Source organism: Procambarus clarkii, chromosome 8, assembly GCF_040958095.1.
Source record: "Procambarus clarkii isolate CNS0578487 chromosome 8, FALCON_Pclarkii_2.0, whole genome shotgun sequence".
Classification (NCBI taxonomy): Eukaryota; Metazoa; Arthropoda; class Malacostraca; order Decapoda; family Cambaridae; genus Procambarus; species Procambarus clarkii.
This window is the reverse complement of record NC_091157.1, coordinates 42,620,024-42,636,257: the sequence shown is the minus strand read 5'-3', so window position 1 is coordinate 42,636,257 and position 16,234 is coordinate 42,620,024. Positions and strand designations below refer to the sequence as shown.

The 16,234-nt window shown below is 45.7% G+C and overlaps 1 protein-coding gene across 1 annotated transcript in view; it reads right to left on the bottom strand.

Moving 5' to 3' along the window:
• IntS14 (integrator complex subunit 14) overlaps window positions 1-15,355 on the bottom strand; it is a 43,986-nt gene extending 28,631 nt beyond the window's left edge. The window contains exons 1-6 of the mRNA XM_045744963.2: window positions 15,221-15,355; window positions 13,443-13,644; window positions 12,936-13,106; window positions 12,566-12,730; window positions 9,434-9,517; window positions 1,334-1,444 (exon numbers count right to left, since the gene is read on the bottom strand). Coding sequence (XP_045600919.1) covers window positions 1,334-1,444; window positions 9,434-9,517; window positions 12,566-12,730; window positions 12,936-13,106; window positions 13,443-13,625 — 714 coding nt within the window. The 5' untranslated portion in view covers window positions 13,626-13,644; window positions 15,221-15,355. The remainder of the gene's footprint in view (window positions 1-1,333; window positions 1,445-9,433; window positions 9,518-12,565; window positions 12,731-12,935; window positions 13,107-13,442; window positions 13,645-15,220) is intronic.
• Between the last annotated feature and the right edge of the window lie 879 nt (window positions 15,356-16,234).

Here is a 16,234-nt window from a genome sequence, read left to right as displayed (position 1 = left end):
AACTGTGACAGCCCGTCCTCCAGGACGTTGGACACGCCCCGGATATGAACTGCACAGAGAGCTATACCCTGAGAACTCAGCGAAAGAGCAACGGACTACAAAGACCTTCCCGTGGTTCAAGCAATGAACCACCGGCGCACAATCTAAATGGTGCCTAGAGTAAGGCGAATCCAACGCAGTGCAAGCCACACAGTCGCAAATTCCCACCCCCGTACTGTGAGCCCGACGAAAGGATGGAGCCCACCGCCCCTGGCCGGCCTGGTGAGCACTGGTCACAAAGCCCCAACCTAGAGAGGTAGAGGTAACATCCGTGAACACATCGAGGCAGGGCTCCGGAAGGTGCCAAGGCACTAAACCTTGAAAAGCGCGAAGAGGAAGCCGGCAACTCAGCAGCCAATGCAAGGTTCAAGGAACGAACCCAGTGATCGCAAGAGAGGCAAAAAGGACGGTCCGGAATGAACCAGAACAGACGCTGCAACCAAACCTGACCCAGCGGGTAAACGATCACAGTGAAGTTCAGACTTCCACACAGCTGCATGAGCATGAACAAGCGGCACTCGGTGTGATGACGTGTTGCTTGTTAGCTTGTTTTCCTTGGGGGAGTCTCTAGCCTCTGTTCGGTCTCAGGTTGCAATTTTTCTACTAGGAGGGGTCTGTTTTGGAGTGCCTACCTTTCTGGATGTCAACCTTAGTCAATGGCAGACATGAATACTTTCATACATGAGAATTTCATAGGCCATTTCATTGCTCCCTGCACCTCTCTAAGGGGACCATGTTCTGGCTAGTGGTCTCTGGTAAGCATGACAACTCCATATGACTGAAGCCCCATACTAATATTAGCTAATATGTCCAATAGCGCCAAGGAGCCGACGGGGCTCCCCCACAGAAAACTAAATAAATAACGTGAGAAACATTGAAAATAAATTGACAAAGGTATTCCCTTGTGGCAACTTGCCCGATTTCCACCAAAAACACGCACCTTCTCCAGGCCACTATAGCTAAACTACAAGAGGAAGAAACTTTATTTGGATATTTGTGCTTCCTGGATGCTAATTAACAATTTCAAAAGAATTTTTTTTTTTTTGGCGAGCACCATATGCTTGTCATTTTTAAAAGGAGAGCAGTGCAGGGGTTAACATAAGTTTGTGCATGGAGTTGTGGAAAGTGTTTTGAAGAAAGTAAAAGGGTAACAAATTAAATATACATTACACACTAAATCATCATATAAGTTTGGTTTATTTTTTTGCCACTGATCTAATATCAGCTTGCACTGTTTGGACAACTGTACAACATTCAGGAATACAGAAAGTTGAGAAGCCAATGGAAGACTTACCTGAGGTGGAGGTGATAAGGTGATGGGAGCAGACAAGTTACCACAGTGAAGATTCCCAGAGTAAGAGGAGAAATTGTTCTTGATCAGTTGCTCAAACATCTCTGTTACTGTCTACTTGACAAAAGATAGAAAACACAATTTAGTAAAGAACTAAAGACCCATAAATTATGGGTCAGCTTATGTTTATCATATTCAGGGATAGGAAACCTATTAGTCTTACTGAGGTCCCCCTTAGGCCAACTTTTGTTGACCTTCCCCAAGATGCAACCCATAAAAGTTGTCAAACTTCTGAGTACCTATTTACTTTTTGGTGAACAGAGGCATCAGGCAAAAGGATGCCTCTGTTCACCTAAAAATCAGGTGAAAGGAAAGACATAAGTCATAGTGAAAAATGTCACAGCTCCCATTGAAATCCCAAATCCCCACTTGACTCCAGTAATTGACTGTATTCTGTACTCAATTCTAACAAAGCTTCTTAAGTCACCCAGAATGTGATTGTGTTTCTTCTCAAAGTAGTATCCAACATAAATTTCAGGGGGCACTTAAATATTGGGTCAAACAAACACAAATTCAAACTATGGAGATGATTATGAGAATTTCCCACCAAAGATCATTCAAGATTTAGGTCTTTCAATAGACCCAGATAATAACATAATGCATTGCGGGCAACAACTGGAACACGCAGATGTTAAATTGGATGTGAAACACCTTTGGTTCCTCCCTTGGAATCATTGGGCGAGCAGATTACTTGTGTTGCATATCCAAGAACGCTGTACACATCACGTTAGGGTACTCGACACCCTCACCTTATTAAGACAGCAGTACTGGCTTCTACATGCACATGCACATCATACATGGATAAAAAATGTTCTAACTGACAGATGAGGGCAGGAATCAGAGACAATGAATCTGACTGGAGGAGTATTACTAGCAGAGTACCAAAGGGTTCAGTTCTTGCACCAGTAATGTTCATCGTCTACTTTAATGAGCTACTGGAAGGAATTCAGAATTATATGAACGTGTTTGCGGATGATGCTAAGATAATGGGGAAGATAGGAGATGCAGACGATTGTAATGCCCTTCAAATTGATCTAGATAAAATAAGTATTTGGAGCATCAAGTGGTAAATGGAATTCAATGTGAATAAAACCAGCATTGAATGTAATGAAATGCCATTTTCTGGGCGAGACCTGGAGGCTCCCCGGAGCTATCCAGGCTGATATGTGCATATATAATTAGACTTTGGCATCAGCCAGTGTGTATGGGGTTCTTGGCCTACTGGGGACCATGAGCCAGAACCTGGCTTTCTCAGAGAAGCACGAGGAGCAATGGCCTATAGAAATGCACATGGGATTTGGAACATTCTATGTCTGCCATCGTCCAGGCCAGGCACCCAGAAAGGTAAGTGCTTCAAAACAAACCCTTATTCTGGTTAAAATGACTAAAATAGGCAAACGAGTGGACAGAACTCCCCAAATAAAAACGAGCAAACAAGCATGACGTCACACAAGCTGCGGTGCATGTCTTTGCAGCCCCCCTATTCCCCGGGCGGTGGAAGGGGGAAGCCCCAGACCCACCGTGCCAGAGATGCACCCTCCAGTTCGAGGCCGAATGTCAAAACACACACACATACACACAAAAATAAACGCCGAGCAGAGGAAGGGGAATTGCCGGGAAGCCTCCGGGTCTCACCCAGAAAATGGTGTTTCATTACATTCAACATTGGTTTTCTGGGGGAGACTCTTCGGCTCCCCAGAGCTACATCACCAAAGACAAAAACTAGAGTGACGTACCCAGGAGGCGGTCGGTGCTTGCACCTCAACTCGAAGTTGAGACAACAAGCTGCAACTGCCAACCCACAGCGACACAGGCCCGGCTAGGCCCAGGAACATTAACAAGGTAGCATGCAGCAAGGACCTTGTTTGACCGCCAAAAACCAAGTGCCCGAATGTTAGCCTAGGACATGTTACCAAAGACAGCAGCCAACACAGCAAACTTATGAACATCATGGGCACGGGGAAACACTGCAGGCTGACTAGACCGAATAACCCTGCGGACGACCTGAGAGACTCGAATCCTAGAACAGAGAAGAAGGGAAACCAGATCAACCCAAAGCGCATCCCCAGTCTCAGAGGCCATGGCGCACAAATAACGGCGGAGAGCCGCAAACGGACACAACACATGATGCACCCTTGGCCTGACCAAGCATCAACAACCCTAGGACCCCTCCAGAAAGCAGCAGTCTCATTCTTTGCCAGAAAAGAACAAGACAGCTGCAAATGAACGAACCTATCACCTCTTCCAAAAGAGCAGAAACCCCTGCGCCGGAGGAGAGCATGATGCTCCCCAATCCGACCCCCAGAGGCCAATGCCAACAAGAAACGAGCCTTAGAAAAACAATCCTAAGGCGAAGGGACCACAACAAACCGAGAAGACAAATAAGAGAGCACTCTGTCCAAAGACCAGGACGGCTCAGGCGGTGCACGAGCAGGCCGGAGGTGAAACAAGACCCGAGACAGCTTGCAAAACGGTACAGAAGTAACATCAATACCGAAAGCAAGCTGCAGCAGCTCCATCAATGACGCATGGGGCGACAGTATTCGGCCTAAGATGACGGTCCTGAAACAGCCACGAGAGAAAGGCCAAAAGAACCTTGACCGAAAGCGAAGTACAGCGACGGAGAGAAAAAAGGAACCGGAAGAACCGCCAGCAAACTTCATACTGCCAGGGAGACGAAGCCTGCAGGTGGGACACCATCAAAGAAGCCACCTGATCACCATACAGATGGTGATTGACTCAAGTCAAAAACACCAAACACGAAGACTCGAGGAGAAGATCAAACCAGTCTCGTAACGGACTGGACTGATCTGCTGAAAAAGGCAGAGCTGCGGGAAAACCTTCGGGTTCGGACACCAAGCAAGCAGCGCCTGAAACCAAGGCTGGCCCGGCCACCATGGGGCCAAGAGGACTACTCTTCCCTGGTAAGTCTCCAAGCGAACCAGGACCTGGAGCAACAGCTGAACCAGGAAAAAGAGGTACGGGAACTCCCACCTCGACGGGAGGTGGGAGTTGCCTGCCGAAAGGCATCGACCCCCAACGGCATCGAAATTGGGGAAGGATGTCACATATACTAGAAGATGCCTCGACCATGCCGACTCGAAGAGATCCACCTCCAGGCGCCCGAATGTCTGGCAAAGCCAACTGAATGAGTCAGCGTTGACCATCCATTCCATGGACAGGGAAATGAACCAGGAGAGGCCATCCGCCAGAACGTTGGACACCCCCCCCCCCCTGATGTGAACGGCCAGGAGAGCCAAACCCCCGGGAACTCAGCAGACGAGTCACCCAATGCGACCAGCCCCAAAGAGCCAAGGACTGCAACGAACCCTGATGGTTCAGGCAATGAACCACCACCAGGAAGCAGTCGGAATGGAGCTGGATCGTCAATCTGCAGGCGACCCAAACACTCGGAAGCGAATACCACACCGCCGCGAACTCCTGCATCGTGCTGTGGGCCCAACAGAAGAACGGACCCCACCGCCCCTGGCTGGCATGGTGAGCACTGGTCACAAAGCCCCAGCCGAGAGACAATGCATCCATGAACACATTAAGCGAGGGCTCAGGTAGGCGCCAAAGTACTGAACCCCGAAAAACCCGAAGACAAAGTCGGCGACGCAGCAGCCGACACAAGGGCCCCCCAGGAGTCAAATCCAGCAATCGCGAGAGAGGCCGAAGGGACGTCCCCGAAGGAACCAGAACAGCCGTCGAAGTCAAACCCGACCCGGCAGGTAGACCATCATCGCAAAGCTCAGAATCCCACACAGATCCTCGAGCAACCACCGCGTGACCCAGGAGCGCCCCTGAAACTAGCACATGTGGGACCACAGTCAAAGAAGAGACACCAGAGGGAGAGACAAGGACGCAGTCCGAGAGTCCTACACAAGACCCAGCTAAGTCCGAACCTTGGGAGGAGACCAATTGGAACTTCCGACAGTTCACCAGGAACCCGAACCCGGCAAGCTGGGAAAGAACCAAATTTCTGGTGAGCAGACATGCGGACCGACTGGGAGCCCAGACCAGCCAGTCGTCGAGATAGGCCAACACCCGAACACCTAAAAGATGCAGACAGGCCACCACAACCCGGGTGAGGCATGTGAACACGTGAGGAGCCAGGTTCAACCCAAATGGGAGACAACAAAAACGACAACAAGATGCCCCACAACAAACCCAAGCCAGTCTCTGAACCCCGGATGAATTGGGATGTGCCACTGTGTATCCTTGAGGTCCAAGGACACCATCCAAGAGCCTGGCTCCAACAGAAGCCGGACCTGGGACAGAGCGGTCATCCGAAAGGAGGGGCAAGAAACCCAGGGGTTCAGATGGAACAAGACCAGAATAAACCGCAGGTCCACATAGTCCCGTTTCAGTACTGCAAACAGACTGGAAACCCACCTGAGAGATGTCGTCCTTTCGACCACGCCTAAGCACCCCCACTCCGAGATGACCCGACAGAGTGCAGGAGAAGAGGCCTGTCCCGCCAGCCCCGAACCCCCCAAAGGAGTAAGGGCTACCTAATGCTACCGCAGGCCGCGGGAAATGACCTGAAAAGCCCACAAATCATGAGACCAGGCACGAACGAACAGACCAAGCCCCCCCCACTCCATCGCCCCCGTCAATGGGGCAAACCGCGAAAGGACCAACGCCCTCTTACGAGAACCCCGACCTGCTCACAGAGCAATTACCGTACCGACCAGACGCAGACGGAACCGAAGGCAGTGCCGGCTCTGAACCTGGCACCTGTGGCCTACCCCCGATGCGCGGAACATCAAGCCCTGGCATGACCCTTCCGGTAGGAACCTTCACCCCCCCTTCCCCCCCCCCCGGGAACCCTGGAGAACAAACAAGTCGAACATTGGACGACAGTTGGAAGAAGTTGCCTTCAAATACTGCTCATCCGCAGAGTCCGCAAACAGCAAGGGACAAAAGGGTGAAGAAAACCTAAGAGCCAGGGCCCAAGCATATTCCAAGAGGAAGCGAGCACAACCTGCTGACACACAAGACATGCAGAGAAAAACAGCAATACAGCATCCCGCAAGATCGGCGCAAACAGCTTCAGCAGTGCAGACGATGCACGAGCAGCCGAGACCAAGGCACCAGACCCGAGAACGGCCCCAAGCACCTCTACATCCTCCACAAGCCAATTCGAAGACAACTCCAGGAGAGAAAAGAAACACAAGACCGAAGCCAACAGGCCACGAGCATGCAAGTCCTCAGCCACAAGAGCAGTGGGCAGAGAGGAAACCTGCACATGAAGTTGAATTGTGCACACATCCCGCAGAAGGGCAGGGGTGAACAAGCAAGCATTAAGGTGCTCAAATTCGCCACCCAGGAAGCCAAAAACCTCCGGAAGGACAGAACCGAAGGACCTGTAGGGATACGGAACCGAACCCGGGGAAGAGCCGAACCCAAATCCAACTTGTACACAGAGGGGGGAGGGAAAGAAAACCCCCACTCCTTGTAACAGAAAGCCCCGCTCTGAGGGTTGGAAAACCCAGGTGGAGTCCAACGGGGTCCAAGGACCCTAAGTCAGCTCCTCCCCAACCCCGAGAACCACATAAGGCCCTGGGGTCGAGTCATCCTCAAAAGCCCCGTCCTCACAAGAAAAAGCCAGGGAGGCCGGAAAAGCAGGAAGTGAAGGGGGCCCCACTGGTCAGACCCCGGAGCCATGGCTGGAGGAATGGACTCGAATGCCTCCATTGCCATCCCGAAAGGGGCAACCTCTGAAACTGCCCAAGTCTCAAAAACCTCTAAACCCCACCCCGACTTTGAAGCCCTCAGACGCTTTGGAGCCGGAAGCAAGGGGAAAAGGAGAGGGGAACAGAATAAACCACAGCAGGGGAAAAACGAGGGGGTTTGGAGTGAACCAAAGCTGAAGCGACCAACACCCCCAAGTCCGGGTCCCCATAAGCACAACGGGGAAGCCTCAGGGCATCTGGGGAAGCAACCATCCTAGCAAGTTGCAGCAACTTATACCTAACATGCAACGCCTGAGCTGCCTGCACCCAAATAATGTCATCAGTTGATTGGGCAAACTGAGTCACAAACAAGCAACAATGCTCGCAAGACTCAGGGTTGAAGATGTCACCGACCCAACAGGCAGCATGATGGAGGCAAAAACAATAAGTGTTGCCCTGAGACAAGGACACAGAGCAACCCTCAAACTCGCACATGGCAAGAGGGGACCCAGGGGTTGCATCCATTGGACCCCGTGCGCCCCCCGCGGGGTTTCCCAGGGCCCCTAGACTGGTATTGCTAAGAGTAAGGCCAGGCAGGGTACTGCTAACCGATGCCCAAGTCTACCAACAAACTTCTAAAAACTGAACCTCTGGGACATGTCCACTCACGGGGGCCAAGCAGGGGGGTACAACTGAACACTGGAGGTCAAGACCTTAATATAACTGGGGGTAAACGACACAAGGCAGACCCCCCCACCAGGCCAAAACAAAAACAAAAAGAAAAAACCCACAAGAGGACAACGCACCCAGGAGGAACAGAGCCGGCCACTGTAATAGGTGAAAACTAGCTGCTCAATACCCTGCACCCCACCAGTGCAAAAACTACCACTTACCCCAAGGTAAACAAGAGACGAAAACCCCCCCAACACACTCAGGGCGGTCAATCACCAAGCAGCAAAAGACCAACAGAGGTAGACCCCAAGCTGACTTGTGGAAGATAATCCCAAGCCCCAAGGGCAGTACTTACAAGGCACTCAGAGAAAGGAACCCTAAGCACATGCAGCCCCCGAGTACCTGTGAATATTATTCCCAGCTCGCATGCCACCGTAACAGCAGCACTGAACACAAGGCACAGCACAACCACACACAATCTGGAGCTGGAGCCACACGACCATGCCACAATCACATCAGCCGAGACCTAGAGGTGGATCGCCAGTGTCGTGGGGCTGGGGCTCCCCCTTTTCCCTCCTAGGGAGGGGAAAGCTGCACAGACATGCAGCGCGACTCGTGTGACATCATGCTCGTTTGCTCGTTTTCATTTGAAGAGTTCTGTCCACTCGTTTGTCTATTTTAGTCGTTTTAACCAGAATAGGGGTTTGCTTTGAGACGCTTGCCTTTCTGGGTGTCTGGCCCGGTCAATGGCAGACACTGAATGCTCCAAATCCCATGTGCATTTCTATAGGTCATTGCTACTTGTGCCTCTCTGAGGGGGCCAGGTTCTGGCTTGTGATCCCAGGAAGGCCTAGATCTCCATACACACTGATGCCAAAGTCTGATGATATACATATCAGCCTGGATAGCTCCGGGGAACCAAAGGGGCTCCTCCCAGAAATGCCATATTATGGAATGTGGAAATGGAGAAAATAGACCGGACACAAATTACAAATTATGCGGAATGGAATTAAAGAACTCTAATAAAGAATGAGACCATCCTTCTGCAACGTAGTTGGGATGTCAAGAATAAGAGGAATTCAGAGCAGGTAGTGCAATGGCCTAAGAATCTGATCCACCTGAGGCCCTACCTCAACCAACAGCAGGCGAGGTACCCACCCAAATAGGCTGGGGGCAAGAATGGGGCCAGAATCCAAGAAAATAGCAAGGAAATCTACACCTAATCTATAAAACATCTGAAACACTGCTGCAGATGTTTTACTACTACACTAGCAAAACATCTGAATCACTGCTGCAGATGTTTTGTTAGTGTAGTGGTACTGGTTTCCTGTAAAGCTAAAATAATTTTTCAACTCTAATATTCTTATTTTTTCTTTATACTATACTACACACTTTTCACATCCTCATTACTTATTATTTCCTCATATTAATCTACACCCAATCTTAAAACACCGAGTACCACTTCATGAATCCTCACCCTTAATCTGGTTTGCTTCAATTACATCAGATTATGCTAAACTATGATTTATGGTACTGTAGTCAAATTTCTTAGTTAACATTCTTACTCCTATTTATAAACTTCCAAGAATATGTGATCTGCCTAACTTTCACATCTCTTGCAGGCTTTGTGACAGCCTTTAACCCATCCTAAAATACATTAATTCTCAAATACTTGAAATGGTATTTTATTCACCTTTTTGTTCAGACCTCCATCAGGAACTAAAATATCTCCTTCTCCATTAAGCTCTATCAATCTCTGATATAATGGTTTAGATGTCTGAAAAATATATAAAAATTGGTAAATAACATTAAAAAATAATACTTTTTTTCTGCATAGTGTATATGCAAGTCACTTTTTACTACACACATAATATACCATATGAAACAGCGTACAGTCGTTAATAGTACTGTATTATGTAAGGTAATTTACCTTGCATCTATTTCTGGGGGAAAGCCTATTATGCCTTCATGAAGCCACTATGGTGATATAGTATCAAACCACCAGGTGCCATCAGTTGCAGAGTTCTACTTGACCTACCAGGAACCATGAGCCAAACCTCACCCCCTCTAGAGGGGCACAGGGAGTGATGGCACTTATGATAAAATTTCTATGAATTTATTCATGTCCGGCACCACTGATGAAAACACCCAGATTAAAACAAAACAAACCACTGCTGATGATAAAGGATATCGCAGCCTCAAGAACAATCAAAAGATTATAAACAAACTCACAAAACTAGCTCGAGTTCATTGGCCCCACCACTTAATTCATTTGGGAGAAGGAAGGAGGCAGCCCGGGCCAGTTAGCTATTCCACCTCCAATTCTATTGCTGATGGTAGCAGTGTCTGGTTGCCCTCTCTGTCACTCTGGCTCCAGTGTCCTGGTCCAGCTAAGTGGTGTTTGGCTCTGCAGCTGTTCCTTATACTTCGTACAGTGTGAGCCAGGAGTGCAAAGCACTTGGTGCTGCATGTGCACAGGGCTACCTTTCCTTTACACTGCCAGGGTTCCTCGAGTGTTCAGAGATCACTCCCTTAGAGGTCCTCCTCACTTGTGTCGGCCCCTGGCCTTGGTATGCCAGCTTTTTCGCTTTCTGCCTTCCCTGGGGCCGAGACGAATCACATGGGAGGAACAAGTCTCACATGACTCAGGATCAAAGACGTTACCGACCCAACAGTCAGCATGTTGAAGGCAGAACATATGAACATCGCCAGGTGACACAGGCAACGAGCAACCCTCAATTTTAGCACAAAGTGGGAGCAGGCTCAGAACAATTCAAGGTACACTGAGCCTACAAGGGTTTTCCTGAGCCTGCAGAGTGAATGAGCCCTGCAGGAAGCAGGTAACCTCTGAATGGTACAGGCAACCCTGGCTACCCAAAATTAACAGAAAGGCCAAGGGGGCAAAGGGTGCTAAACCACACATACTCTAGGCTAAGCCTAATAAGGCAAAAAAGAAGAACCCTCAAACACAAAATGACAAAGTGAAAACAGTGACAATTAAACTAAAGAGCCCAAAACCCACAGGACCAAACTCCAGAGTCCAAGCAACTAGGAAGAAAGTGTGTCATTCTGTTAGCTTAAGATGCAACTGAATACGCAAATCACAGTGCCCCCCCTCCAGTCAAAAACACTTATAACCCAAGGAAAGACAGTCAAAGGCCACTGGTTTACCTTAAAGGCAAGGACCCCCCCAAGTGAGGAGGCCCCCTAAAGGGAGTGTATCCTGAACACCCCAAGAAGAAAACCCTGACCGTTTAAGGGTAGCACTTAAGGAGAGCACAAGAAAGAAAACCCTGACCACATGTAGCTCCATGCACACTACAAGTCCTGGCTCACATTACACAAACGTGTATAAGAACAGCCTCAAAGGCAAAACACCTCTTGAAAAATGGGAGCCTGGAGCAAGGGCGACTAGGACAGCAACCAGGCACCATCAGAATAGAATTGAGGGTGGAGCAGACGGGCTGACCCAGTCTGCCTCCCTCCTCCCCCAAAATGTGGGTAGGTGGAGCAAACTAGCTGGCACTAGTTTCATGAAATTTTGGTGGTTTATTTTCATTGTTAGGAGTTCTTTTGGCAATCTTTAGAGGCTACCGTCTCGTTCTAACCATGCAGTGATCTGTTGTTTCAGCCCGTCCTCATAAACAAAGGTAAAGTCCATTCCATGCACCAGCCAAACCCCTTGTTTATGAATGAAAAATGGTTTACATGCGACTCAACTGATGACATTCGAACACTTCCAGAACAAGTGCTTCGCTGATGACTTTTGTTCGAACCACAATGCTGTAAATGCTTCACCCATATACCACAAATACAAATAATTGCCAACAGAACCTAAACACCTAACCTAACCTAACCAGTGCCTAAATATGCACAAAATGCTAATATATAATACTGTAATAATAACTTATATACGAGAAAATTCCTGTTTTGAATGAGCAGTATGTTAAAATTGATGAATGCGTCTTTGGGGTCGACCGATGGATGGAATGGACCTGGTCTGAGGACGGATTATTTTTTTCGCCGACTTTCTGGGTCCTTCCCTGGTGGTGGCAATTATGATTAACTTAAATGTAAAGTGTTCCTGGGTCACCGCTTCCTACACTTCTCTGGAGGGGGGGCCAGGTTCTGATTAGTGGTCCCAGGAGGGCCAACAGAACTCCGCAACTGATGGCACCTAATAGTATGGCACTGAATCAGTGACTATAGCTTCAGGAAGCCTCAAGGGGTTTCGCCCAGAAATTATAGCAGAATTTTTTTATGATTTTTTGTTAACTCCATTACATCCATATATTTGTTTTATAACCATGTTTACATAATTTGTATGAAATCTAAATAATAAGTGAAATCTACAAATGATAACTGCATTGACCCAGAGATCAACATATTACATAAATTAACCATTAAATGTCAATTAGAGAACAATAGCCATCAATTATATGCTATGCAATATGCAAAATTAATGCACTGTGTACTGTAAAATAAAATGTCCTTTTCTGGGGCTCCTCATTGGCTTTCTTGAGTTTAAGCACTGGTATTCCATTTACCATGGCATCTGCCACCACCAGATGCCATGGTAAAGGGCATCTATAGCCTATTAAGAGTAAAGACTAAAATCTTGTCCCCGAAGGAGGCAAAGGAAAATGTGAATGTCATCGACTACCTCACACTAAAGGAAAACTAATTTCTTTGTAAATGTGATAACTAGTTGGCATAATTCTGAAGGGTGTGAAGTTAACTTGTAGATGAAATGTCAATGCTCATTAGCACATGGGCACCTAGCACTCACGAAAGATTCAAATATGCTAGAAAGAAATTACTGTACCTGAAGGCATAGTTCACTAGGATTAGCAATGCAAACAATGTTCAGTTTTGCAGGAAATGGAAATGGTAACGGAAATTGAGATGCTCCTCGAGAATGAGAAGACATCATTGACTTTTGGAGGGAATGCTGACCAGTTCCTGCATTGCCATCAGTCACTAAAACAACCTGTAAATAATGTTCATTTATTATTATATGTATATTAGTTCTTGCATAAAAAAATATAAAAAAATCATAACTTTGAACTCAGAAAGAATTGGTTGCTAAAGTTTACAGGAAGACATCATTGGCATATCATTAAAATTATAAGAATGCTACTTTGAAAAAGTCCTCCCAAGTTAAACTACATCAAAGATATTTCATATTACTGTACCTGACAAGGTGTCCCATTGCCCCACTCTTCCAGAATATGTTGTGCTGCTCCCATTAGTCCAACCTCAATGCTGGTTTTGTCACATTCATCCACTAAATTTAGGGCATTCTTAATCGATTCAAAGTCCCTTGTGAATGGCATCAATACTTTGTAAACTGATGAGAATACTATCTGTGGAACAATATGAACACTGCAGTCAGCTTTTTGTACTTATGGTACAAGGATCAAGACTGTATACAGGTAAATCAATAAATCAAAACATTAGGGGGACACATTGCAGTCTTAAGCATTTATATTACTAATTATTTTGTATTACTTTTGTGAACTGCATACTGCTGGTTAAGTTAAATACACTAAATGTTTTTGGTATCACATTATAAGTCAAAATTCTGCCTCTAAACAATATTTTAGTGATGACAATAATATTGATTTGCTTTTTTAAATTGTGTCACCCTGTAGTATATATCAAACTGTTGCAATAAATTGACACTATATATGCCTCCTTACCAAAGAAGCAAACTCCAACTTGCAATGTTGGACGAAATGATCAAGGAGAATATTACAGCCATGAGCAGCAAGGTCCTTCCTCAACAGAAGGCTTTCTACATTCTCATCGTCCTGGCAGGGGCTCGCTATGTCTACACCACGACTCATTGACAGTGACACATCCAAAAGAATGACGGTAGGCATCTCTTAATATGTCTCAAAACTGAAATACAAAGTAAAACTCATTAACAATTGAACAAATTACTAAACAATGTAAAAATAAAAATACAAAATTCACAAAACTAGCGCAAGCAAGTTCACCTACCCAACCTCCCCCTCATTTAGTGGGAGGAGGGAGGCAGCCTGGCATCAGCCAGCTGATCCACCCTCATCTTTAAGTAATGGAAATGCCCCCAATGCCCTGGGTATGGGTGGGGAAGGGGGGGGGGTTGGGACCTGGAGTCAGGGAGCCACTGGAGCTCACCCAGAAATTGACATTTCATTACATTCAATGCTGGTTTTCTGGGGGGAACCCATTGTGGTTCCCAGAAACTAACTAACCAAGCTAATTAGTTTGTAACTAATAATACAAACAGGCACTTCTCAGGGAGTAGGGAGAAGTGCATGAAGCAAGACCATCGCTCTACCATCCAGCCCAAGTGATACAAGTTAAAGTCCAGCTACTTTTAAAAAAATAGCTAAATCCTACAGAGTCAAATTAATTAATTAAATCATTTTGACTTCAAGTAAAAGAAGATAGTTATATGACTGTACAAATCTCTGGTGCATTTGCACTTGGATTATTGATTCATGAATGGAAACCTCATTTTCAGAAAGACATCTGCTTTGGAGACAGTTCAAAACCAAGCAGGTTTATTCATTCCAGAACTAATACAACTCATTCGTGGAATGGTTAAGTTCTACAGGACTAACACTGCAAACCAGACAAACTGGGCTGATATCAAAACCTTTAAAGTACTGAACAATTTGGAGTATATTGATTTAGACTTCTTTGAAAAGGTCAGATTAAACACGAACAAGGAGCAACGGTTCCAAACTTAACAAGCCACAATGCAGGATGGAAAACAGGACATCAGGTTCATGTACGTTTATTGAGACAATAAAATACATCTCAAAGGGATAGAGTAGCTTAGGCTATTTCAACCCCCCTCCTCCAATCCATCCATGGATGCTACCCACCAAACACACACCAAAACTACGACGTTGGTACAACATTCGAACAAGTTTTAACACCTAACCAGTTATAGCAACCAATATAGCAAGTTGTAACAACGTTCTAATACGTCATAAACACGTTAAGCCAAGATGTAGCAACTTTAATAAAAGTTGTAACCAGCGGAAAATAGAGACTGTTTCAGTTTGTTTTTCCAGGGTATGAACTATGGATGCTATTTCGTCCAGTTATATACCCATGTAATCACCTACCCTCTTCAGCCATAAATGACAAATGACAAAATGACAAAACTTACAAATACAAATACATACACATGACAAAACTGCTAGTTCAAAACCTTACTGGATGGAATCAGGACAAATGGGAGGGAACCTTTGACAAAACCCCGGCTTCCTGTCCTAATCGAGGCCACTAGAAAGATATTGCCCTCAGGTAAACTCAGGTCAAATTCGGGTTAGTCAATTTTTTAAATCCACTAGCGAAACTTCTTGTGTACGAAGGGACTTCTACCTGGGGCGACTTGACCCAAACCAACTCTACGACTAGATTTTGAAAATACTCATTAATGTCTGAGGCAGAAACAAGTCATGCTTAACAAATTTACCTAGCCGTCAGATATAATTTATAATGTTAAGGACTCTTGTTATAATAAGGGAATATTATCCAAGATGCAGGGGGGGAGCCGCTGGAGGTCTCTCAGGCCAGCTGATCCATGATTCCCTGTTGATGTTCTCCGGGCACAAAAATGTTATTTGTTTACCTCTCCCACCTAAACTATATACAATATTTTATAACAAAATAGTTCATCTCTATATTTCTTTATTTATTTAAAGTATTTGTTAAACAAGTAAAGCAGAACATAATACTATCTTCATGTTAAATTATTTTATCATAAAATTATCAATCGATAAAAGGCATGCCTCATATTTTACTTGGTAAAAATAAATACGCAGTGAGAAATTTATCAATATACATTGCAAATATAACCAATATTACATCTTCTTAACATAAGATTTTCTCCATTACATAGCGACGATTAAATTTGTGCCGGCGGTAGGTTGTTAAAGAATAAAAATAAAATCAAAATCAAAATGTTTATTCAAGTAAAGTATATACATACAAGGTGAGATACAAACATTGATGGCTTTATTGATAGAGCTAGTACATACAAAGCCTAAAGCCACTATTACGCAAGCGTTTCGGGCAGGAAAAATACTTAGACTAAAACAATACTAATTGAGATTAAAGTATAAATTGTGTTGAAAAAAATAAAAAAGGGGAGGAGGGAACATGGCAGAAAATAGCAAATATACAATTTGGTCAACAAACAGCATTGTTTAAAATAGTAAGATATTATAAGTACCCGTTGGCCGACGGGTACTTATCAACTGGGTGCCAAGTCATGTGGGAATAATAGGAAAGGACATTGCAGACGAAGCTGAAAAACTTGCAACTAAGAGAAGAAATGTAGACATTTACATACCACAGAGTCTATCACAGATTAAGAACGAAATTAGAAACATCTTCTGCAGCAATGCAAAAGATGTACAATGACCACAACACAGCAGTTGCAACATCAGGATCTGCGGGTTGGTACAAGAATTCAACCAATTACGAA